We start from the raw sequence: 10,517 nt of genomic DNA, 5'->3' as shown, positions 1-10,517 counted from the left end.
ATACGTCATTTACAAATGCAGAGGTTAGATTTTCAGTGAGGGACTGTAGATTTGCCCTTTTTCAAAATGAAAGCACACCAGAGTATTTGTGAAGGAATCATTACACTTTTGGGGTTCCTCAAAAGAATTTCAATAAGAATTTTAACTGCTGTTAAATGCTTCCTATTTTTTTTTTTTCATGTGCAACTCTTGCTACGACACAAAGAAGACGGCCATAAATAGCAAAAGACAGTGAATTACCAGGGGACCAATACCTGCTTGTGTTACCTGTAGTTTCTATTATAGCCTGTCGTTCCAGAGAACTGCCGAGAGACAGAACACACAGACACAGTTATGGCCCTGAGACGTCCCCTCTGCTCACCGGGGACAGAGGCAGGGCCGGGCTGCCTGGATCTGTTCCAGTGGGCGTCTGTAGCAGACAAATTGCCATGAGCGCTTCATTTCCAGCTGGATGACACAGACGGAGTATGAAGGGGAAGGGCCATTTTTCACAATTATGAACAGGGTCACTTCTGGAGAAAAGGCCGCCAGGGTTCACAGAGGCGTCGGACTGGAGGAAAAAAAGATCGCATATCTTCAGCATCAGCAGCAAGAGCAACAAACAGCATCGATCGGACTGATGTGTTACAGCTCAGCATTCATCTCCAACCACTGGAGGCCCATTTAGCTTTTCTTTTGATTGTCCTCCTCAGTTTGACTCAACGTCCAACATGCAGCTTTAACCTTTTATAACATCTAAAAATCATTAACACAAAATGAAATGTTTAACACACTAATGTTGCAGTACCCTCTAAATCTAATTCTTACTGGTCTTTTCTGGAAAAAAGCTTCTTGAACCTGAGGTGGATCCATTAGAGGGCAGTGTTGCTCCTTCTAAAAAAAAAACATTGAAGCATCTGATAAATCAATAACTGGATTGCTTAGGGAATGATCAGAATTACACAACACAGTCACACAGTGAACATATCAGAGTTTTGTGATACTGGATATCAAATCTTCAGACTTTTTGGTCGTATTTCTACTAGTTGACCAATAAAAATTGAAACTACACAAATTATTAATAAAGATCCACTTCAATTTAACTTAAACTTTCTCCGTCCTATTTATGGGATGTGAGATGAGAAGCCTACTCACTGTATATTCAGTATATTCACAGGCATCTCCATTGTGTGTAGTGTGTGGACCAGTGTGTGCTGTGTATAACGTGCAGTGTGTGGACAAAGGGCCGTCACTCCTGCTGCTGGAGTGGACATGAACAATACCTCCAGCCCCCTGGGCCACATTACACTGCAGAGATGCACATAAAGGCCCGGTGGGAGGAGCACAGGCCGGCTCTGACTAATGGAAAAGAAAAGCAAGGGGACACATGAGTTCACATCTGCAGCCTGGTGCACGTTATATAAATCTTTACCAATTTATCTTAGAGCAACTAAATGTATGCAATACAAAAATTAAGTTTATTTAATGGATCAGATGTTCTGCTTGACAGAGATCACTGATATAAATTGTGCATGGTCAGTTTTCCTGTTAAATATTAGTAAAATCCTGAAAATTTTCATCCAAAAATATTAAAAGTAAATAGAAGTGTCATTTGATTGACTGATGATTTGTCCACAGTGGACCCTGCAGTCGCCTGCAGTCTGCTGGGGTTGGTGCCTTGTTTACATTTTCAAGCTTGCATTGGACGTGCATATATAACATGTGCAACTAAATAAGTGACACATATAAAAACATTTGATTTCTCCTTGTTTTGTTCATAGTTTGTTCACATTAAGGTTAAATGAGCTTTGGGATTCATGCAGGAAGGCACTGGGCAAAATCACACTGTGTAAAGACGCCAAGAAATGATATAGAAATACTGAATGTCAGAAATGCTTTCAACCAATTTAAAAGTGTATCTAAAGCAATATCAAAACTGAAACTTTGTAAAAGTGCAGTAGCTTCAGAGCTGTGGTGTGGTGCAGCGGTAAACACTGTCACACAGTTGTGGGTTTGAGTCTGGCTGTCATGCTGTGTTTGCTCGTTGGTCCCTCTGTGTGCATCAGTTTGCTCCAACAGTCAAAACAGATACATCTGATTTTTATTCGCATCTTTAAATTTGATGGTTTGTCTCTCTGTATTTGCTCTGTGATGGGCTGGAAGCCTGTTGATAAAATATAATGACTTCATCTACATTACAAGATAATTGAAAAAAATGTACAACAGTTTGTTTCCAATACATGAATCTGAAACCAATTTCACCATCATTGAAATCCGACACAGCAAAGCCTTATTTCACAGCTGAATAATTATATTTACAAATCAGAACAGACAAGAAAGCAAAGGCAGCAAATTCGATTTACAAGTGTGACTCACAGCAGGTTTCAGCTAAACTTCAATACTTCCATCCATCAGTGTGTTTTGCTGCCATCTTCTCGTCCTGCATCTGACTGCAGTAATAAAACCACTGAGCAGCAGAGTTTCAGCGTCATGTCTGGTTTTAAACTCATCAGAGTTGCTCCACAGCAGGCCAGCTGTTTGTCCTCACAGCCTAGACATCCAGCACATGGTTGAGGTAGGAGATGTAACAAATTGCAAGGCGCAAAATTTCAATCTTGGACAGCTTCTTGTCTGGCGGCAGCGTTGGGAGCAGTTTCCTCAGTTCTGCAAAGGCCACGTTGAAGGCGACGACGCGAATCCGCTCCCTGCTGGCATGTGCTGATCGATATCTTGCTGTTGCACGTCTCCTGCGCCTCTTTTCCTCCCGAGAATGCACCTTTGCTTTTCCATCAATGGGCTCCAAAGGTGTGGAGTCACACGGCCCACTGAGGGCGTCCAGCAGGGTCCTGCCGTCTGTCTGTCTCCAGGGAAGATCAGAGTCCTGCTGCTCCGGAGTCAACATCTTATTTTGGTCTTTATGCTGGAAACATCCTGAGAAATGAACACAACTCAGTGGAATTAACAAGACTTTCAATGAATGTTACAAGTGGGTGACATTTTACTCATATAGAATTATTCTATGCGTTTATAATGATTCTATTTGTAGATAAAAGTCAAATTATCTACTATAAAAGTCATATTCATTTACAGTTTTACTTTTCATGTAACAACCAAAATAGGAGAAATCCATTTATACTTTTGCAAGGAAATCATATTGTGATAACCCAGCATGCATAGAGAGAACAGTGAAGGACACCAGACCCACAAGGCCATAGGGCTACAGCATTACAGCAGTGCGTGACCAAAGGGAACAATGTGGTTTTGTGTTGTTGACAATGAAAACGGTTTAGTTGCAAAACAAACAAACAAACAAACAAACAAACAAAACAGTTTGAAATTGTCTCAAGGATAATTTTTAAGTTGTTATTCTTATCCCAACAATTCAGGATATTGATTATTCTCTGTTGCTATTCCAATAGAAAAGCTTGGTGCTGCCCCTCAGTGGACGATCTGCGGTTTAGCCTCCTGGTGAAAAAAGACGCTGTCCGGGGTGCTGAAGCGATCAATCAAAATTAAGTAGATTATCAGGCATAGTGTATACTGTTGTTTCGAAAGGATATAGGTGATTAATGTAGTGACACATATTTCATTATGCATATTTAATGATAAATATAACGAATATGATTAAATAGGATCTCCGTGGTTTGTTTTTTTAAAGGAAGATCTTCCTCTAAGCCAGGTGAGTGACTTACACGAACATTTTCTGCACTGACAGTCTTATTTCAAGAAGAATACATGATGAAAATCACTCAACTTGACTCATTCTCCTAAATGTTTGTGATTTTTTTTTTTTTTAAATTCACCTCGTTTCTATGAAATTATTTTTTTAACTTCAGGTCAATCAAACCTAAACATGAAGCCTGTGGAAGGTGCACGCGCCGCATAATCACTTACCGTACACGGTCAAAGCAGCAGATTGGTCTGTTGGAAAGCGATGAAACACACCGGGTGCAGATTTCAGTCACTGCAGGCATCCAACAGGTAAAGTTCGTCCCTCAGCAGCCTTCATGGCGTCTTGGTTTCGCTCTCTCGGGTTGAACTAGTGATCTCTGGACATGATATTTGGTTTAACTCTACTCGACTGTTGTTTCTTCCACGCCGCAGTCCCAGATGGCCGATGTGTCCTTTTTCCCTTGTCCAACCTGCTGTGCGTAAAACCGGAGAAAGTGGAGCGTAACGGCGCGATGCGAGGCTGTCCAAGCCTCTGCTGCCTTTTTATTTTTTATTTCCAGCAGGTGGAACGCGTTTTCCTTTCTTGGTATCTAATTTTAAAGTCGGATTTATGCGCGCAGATTGTAAAGGTTATAACCCAGTGAACTTATTAGCTGCCTTTTAGTGGGTGGACTTAAATTGATTAAAGTCCACTTGAGGTGAAACTTAAGCCACTGACGGCGGGTTTTTTCACGAATCCTGTCGGGATAAGGTCAAGTGAGCACCTGTGTCTAAATGGGTAAAATAAATAACTAAAATAACGCTGGTGAAGCCTGTCTGTAAGTCTTATTACCAAGACAGAAATTGCCTGAGAAACACCTGCTGGCCTCAGTCTGTCAAACCCCAGTGAGAACAAACAAAGCAGATGCAGCTTGTTGAAGCTTTTTTTTTTTTTTATCTCAATGGAAGATTGAGTCACATCTGTGCAAGTGAACCTGGAGCTGGAGACAAGATTGGATTTTAAAACCCCCGTGGGCCCGCAGATAGCTGAGGAGTTGTGGAACACGGTGCACATTATTTGCTTTGGATATAAGCTGTTAAATGTCACCGGATCACATGGAGAGATAGAGAACTGCTCCGCCGAAGGACACTGATTCCAACACACTTTAAAAATCCAAACTCCATCTGCTGCTATGCATTAACGACAGTATATCTCATAAATCACTGGTTATATATGCCACCCTTTGTTGATTAGATTGTGTTTGTGTGTGGTCAGGGGTGGAAGGTGCAGCACTGAGGCTGTGGTATTTTGATTTGCTCTTCTCCTGGAGGGAAAATGTCACAGCTAATCATTACTAACATAATCACTGGGAGAAAATCACCTCGGTGCTGATGGCGGGAAATGTGTCCTCAGACACTGTCAGAAATAGTACCATAAACTCTTGATTGGGATCATGTGCAATTATTGAAAAGACCTGGGCATATGGCTAACGCCGTTATCCTTCCCTCTGAGCCACGTGGCCACGGCGGTGCTTCGGCTCAGGAGGTTTTCTGTGCCAGGTTTATGGCCAGACTCACCGTTCTGCTGAATATTGACATTTGCTGAACCTTTTCAGGAGAGACCTGATAGAACATTTGGTCAAGTTAGAGTCACGTTATTGCATCGATTTGGAAAAAAGGTGGTCGATTACCCAATGGAGTGATGGGTAGACCCCAAACCTGAAGACCTCTCCGTGTGCACGTTTTCACTAGTGTGCACGAGTCTTCTAATGCATGCACGAGGCCCATTATGAGTTAAGACTAGCTCCAGTTACTGATAACATCAGTAACTGATCATCATGATCATTCTAAACCAGGAAGCAACAAACCACAGCAAGGGGGTCTCTGCAGTTTTCACAAGATTCAGTGTAAATGAATGTTATGAGATTTTTTTCAACATTACCGTACCTTTCACTTTGTGATGATAAATACAACAAACAAACAAAAGAATGAATCAGTCACTTGTCAAGAAGAACGTGGATCGATATGTCAGTCTTCAACAAAAGCTAATGGTAAAAACATTCATCAGCTAAAATGAACAAACTGACAACTAAACTGCTCAAAATGAAAATATAAACCCAGCAGTTCTTCATTGTGTTTTTTGAATCTCAGAAATGTCAAAATAAACTACTTTGTTGTAAACACAGTAAAACCCTTTTTATATTTATAAGCTGTATCGTCTCCATTTTGAAAGCTAAACATATTCTGTAGCTCCAGGTAAATGTAAACTTATGTTTTCAGTCAATGACAATAAATGACTTTATTCTAGTTTGTTCTTGCAAACTCATCTGAGCCGCGTCGCTGTCAAGCAGAGACTAATGAAGCACGTGTTTGTATTGACTGTTCTCTCTTTGTCTTGGAGTCGCTGTCATGCTGCTGCCAGATGCCTCGGATTAAATCTTATGATATAGATCACTGTGAGCCTTTGCAGCTGAGTTTTTCCACCTCGTCCCTTTGTGATCATCAAATCAGCAGCAAAGTGAAGATCGCTGTTTAACGTTAGTCGATGCATCATTACGTGGAGAGTGCATGCAGACGAGTGTGAAAGGTCGGAATCCTATAAAGAAATAATCACAGGATGAGTCTGATAACAGCTTCGGGTTGACCGTCCTGCACAATCTTTAGATGTCGCAAACTGTGGTGGTATTATATCTACATAGAAATGAGTCTTTATTCGGTGCATCTTGTTTCGTCACGTCTTTGTGTTCAGTTTTTCTTTTCTGCCCTCTATTTGTTTTCAGGGAGACTTTTCAGTTTCAGGCCGCAGCTTTGACAGCAGCCTGGCTTCACACTGGGCCTAATGAATCAATAATGTCAAATCTCTCCACAGGAGCTTTGAATCTATGCTGCAGATTTTTTTCTTTCATTTTTTTTTTTTTTTTTTTTTTTTTATCAGACATCTGGCTGGAAGTAATTACATCTTTTATCATGCCTCTTTTCTTATGTGTCAGTGCAGTAAATAAAGAAAACAGTCAAGCATTAATTGTCCTAAATCCCTGATTGAGCAGATAAAAACAATAATTTAAAACATCTAAATGTCTTTAATGCTTCTTTACTCTTCAGTGCTGAAGACTGCGCTTCTGTCTCCTGCTGTTTCTCCAGACATCCTGCATTCACTGTGTTTTACCACTCGTCTGCATGTGGTAAATCCACTGTCGCAACATCAACCGTTCACTTCAAAATCCTCCTGCTGACGCTCAAGGCCCCTCATAACCTCGCTCCTCTGTACCTCACTGAGCTCCTCCTCCTCCTGACGCTGAAAATAGTTAAATCCATTCAACATAACAGAAGTTAAAACCCTTAAAAAAGATTAAATTAGAAATAAACATCCAAAAAGATACAGTTTTTGTACAGCCAGACTATATATACAATTTTATAATCTCCATTAGAAGTTAAGCAGGTTTTATGGCTCCACATAAGTTGGATTTAGTTGAAAGTGTCAAAAAAGGCTGTTAAACTCATATAAAGGTTGAACACATCTGCTCATAATCACACAGAGAAACACCCACATGCAAACCCAGGAGTCACCAGCTCACCTCAAACACTCTTCTTCCTCACCTTTTTTCAGCATGTTGATTCAGGATGATTGTAAGTTTTATTTTTATTCTTATTTTTTTACCTTTGTCTGTCTTCACTGCTCTTTTTTTCATGCACAAAATAAACATCTCAAAGTACAAAATGTTTGTGTGGGAGAAAGTTGGAATACCTTGCTGTTTGTATGCACAGGGAGAACATGCAAATAAACTGGCCTCAAAGATGCCAAATGAACTTTATTTATCCAAGAGATAAACACCCCACAGATGGAGAAAACATTTTGTTCTTATGAATTTGAAATCTTTTTTTCAACCGACTGGGTCAATACTACCAACATTAAACAGAATATTTATTTATTTATTTATTTATGTCTTTTTAAAGGGTGAATCAACACATGGCCACATACAATGAATCTTGACAAACTCTCAGGTCTTGTACTCTGCAAAATCTAAAGAACATTTGAAAAGCCTGAAGCTATAATTTAATTTTGCAGACTAATTTTCTTGTTTTCTTTTTACTGACAACAACAGAAAAGCACTCTTCAAGCTTTTATTTTTGAGTTATGGTTTTCATTTCAATCTGGCACTCAATAAAAATTTGCTGTCAAGGTTTTGAACATAATTTTGAAGTATTTAGGAGCAGAAAAAAACCCCAGTAGTTTGACAGAGAAGGACGCAAAAATATAACTGATACAGAACTGTCTAGAGTGTCTCCATGGGGCCGCTGCGCCTCTGAGAGGTAAAATATGAGATTTAGCTCCTTAAAGGAAAACACAGCCACTTAAATGTGTTCCTAATTGTAATTACCCAGACAGTGTTTAGCCTAAAAAAAAAAAAAAAAAAGTAGAATAACTGACAAAGGCCACCTGTTGGTGGCTCCTGAGGGGCTTTCAGCTCACAGCACAAGATGGTAACGTGACAGAGAAAACAGAGAGACTCTCAATCCGGTGAAGGAATCTTTCCACAAGCAGTAGCTCTTATCTGCGTGCGTGCCTGAGCTGTAACATCAAATAAATATACACAAGGTTCGTCTGTCATCCTCTCCATTTACAATGTAGCTGTGTGTCTTCGCTGCGAGACGCTGTCACAGTTCAGCGAACATCTTTTCATCGCGCTGCCTTCAGGGGGCTTTGGCTCAGGGAAAACTGCACTTGGCTGACAAACACATAATAAGTGACTTATTATCCTGATGAGGAGGAGCAGAGGCAGCGCAGGGGGAAGGTATATAAGCGTGCACCGAGATTAAAACATGTGGCATTCAGCAACACACTGAAACGCAGCAGTGATCCGCCGCTTAACATACATTTCTCAAAATGACAGAATGCCAAAGGAAATTCATGAAAAGGAGCGTGTGTTTGATAAAAAAAAAAAAAAAAACAGTCCAACATGCATACTGGAATGACAGGGCGGGAAGACGACAGTGACGTTTTAAAAACATGCTCAAAATGACACAAAAATACAGAGTAAACTCTGAACACAGAGAGCAGGAAGAAACTGCAGAATATTGACAATCGTCCAGAAGGACTTAATGAGTGATTATTTTCACAGATTTCTGAGATCAGAATGAAAAACTGCAGCATATTAGATCAAACGACGTGACAAAATCATTTGTTTTTGATTAATTGGGAAGCAGTGTTTTTGGGATATTGAACAAATGATTCTAATTTTAGGGGAAGAAATCTTTGGGAGCTTGAAAGAGTTGAATGACGGACGACGTTCAGGAAGCTTCTTTTCAAGTGACTGATGAAGTAAAGCGTGAGATACATGTGGTGTTATTTTGAGCTTTGTGTGAGTGACAGGCGCCTGTTTGTGTTCACTGCTACTGTCTTTTCTAGCTTTCAAAGAAGATTACAGCAGCGTAAATGCATGCATGTAGTTTTCATGTTCTTGTTTATCTGAGGAATGAATCAATGATGTGATACTTTCTTCTTTCCCATGATATCATTTATTGGTTTAAGAAAAAAAAAAAAACCCATAAAAGTAGGAGATAAATGCCAATATTTATGTGTATAAATCTCCAACCGTGGTGTAGGAGAGCCCAGTGAAAGCTCTAATGCTGTAAATTTACACACGGTCCAGTTTTACAGCACACTGGAGGAGCACATACCGGCTATATCTTTAAAAATTCTGACCTGATCCTGGACTTTTTATGTGCTTTTTCTTGTCATGCATGATTGGTTAGATAACAGAAAACCTATCAAGTCTCTAAACTGATTTAAATGTAAGCAAAACAAGAGTCGCCGTTGATATTTGCTGCATCTGGTTGAACACCAGTCGATAAAACAGAAACAATGAGGGAGAAACATTCTGTATTTCCAAGCATGGCTCCAGGCTGCAGGGATGGAAACACGCCAAAAAAATATATCCCAGTAAATCATTGCGCTCCTGTTTACTTGTGGTCATTGTGGTGATTGGAACAGTGGCGTTAATCTGCTAAAAGATGCCGATCGCAGACTTTCCAATGACTGTCCAGTCAGTCTATAAACCACAATTTGTGTCTCTGCGTCTGGATATCTGCTCCTCTCTTCTCAGGAAATCTGTATGTAAATGCCAAAACCGTTAAGACGTTCAGCATTTAACCAGAGATTACGGTCTGGTGAAACAAAGGCAGCGCGGCCTGAGAACTGGAGGCGTCGGACGCCGTCACGGAGCAGATGAAGTGTGGGAAAATGAGCCCCCTGGCACAGACCGCTTCCTGTTCCGATCATATTTTATTCAAACACTGCACCTGAACCTCATGTTCTGTTTGTGCCTCAGATGTAGAGGAAGTGTCCACATCCTGTGGAAATGCTCCCGCCGCTGCAGATTCAGACTATTAATCCATCATATGACCGAACATGGAACACTGTAATACTGATATTAATTAAATGAAATTCATGCATTTAAAAAAAGACATTTCATTTACTGCTGTGAAAGTGAGCAGAGAATCAAATAAGCTAAACTTTTTGTGCCTTTAGTATGCTCCGATATCCTCGATGTTCACTTCGAGGAAGAACTAAAATACAAGTCTAACTAAAGAATTTTTTTTTTTTTTTTTTTTTTACCACTGAAGCTGTTTAGGATTAAGCAACATCTTACTTTCTTCACTGAAAAAACAGATGTTGAAGAGAAAATGTGGCCAACAGGACATGTCAGACCTGATATTGATGTTGACAACGTAAGATGAAGTTATGTGAAGCATCTTCAAGAGAGAGAAGAACAAAACTAAAGCTTGAGGATTATGATGCACATACAGGAATTGCACAACCAAAACATATAATTCCTCTCTGCAGTCTAGATTTGAAAGAGAATGACCTATGACCTCCCCACTGCATG

The 10,517-nt window shown here is 40.1% G+C and overlaps 1 protein-coding gene across 1 annotated transcript; it reads right to left on the bottom strand.

The window, feature by feature from the left end:
• Nucleotides 1-2,530: 2,530 nt before the first annotated feature.
• LOC115403667 (helix-loop-helix protein 2-like) lies at nt 2,531-2,881 on the bottom strand. Its single transcript, XM_030112643.1, has one exon. It carries the CDS (start codon nt 2,879-2,881, stop codon nt 2,531-2,533), a length of 351 nt encoding a protein of 116 aa, XP_029968503.1.
• Nucleotides 2,882-10,517: the final 7,636 nt, after the last annotated feature.

The sequence above is a fragment of the Salarias fasciatus genome, chromosome 16, assembly GCF_902148845.1.
Source record: "Salarias fasciatus chromosome 16, fSalaFa1.1, whole genome shotgun sequence".
Classification (NCBI taxonomy): Eukaryota; Metazoa; Chordata; class Actinopteri; order Blenniiformes; family Blenniidae; genus Salarias; species Salarias fasciatus.
This window is presented reverse-complemented; position numbering and strand designations above follow the sequence as displayed.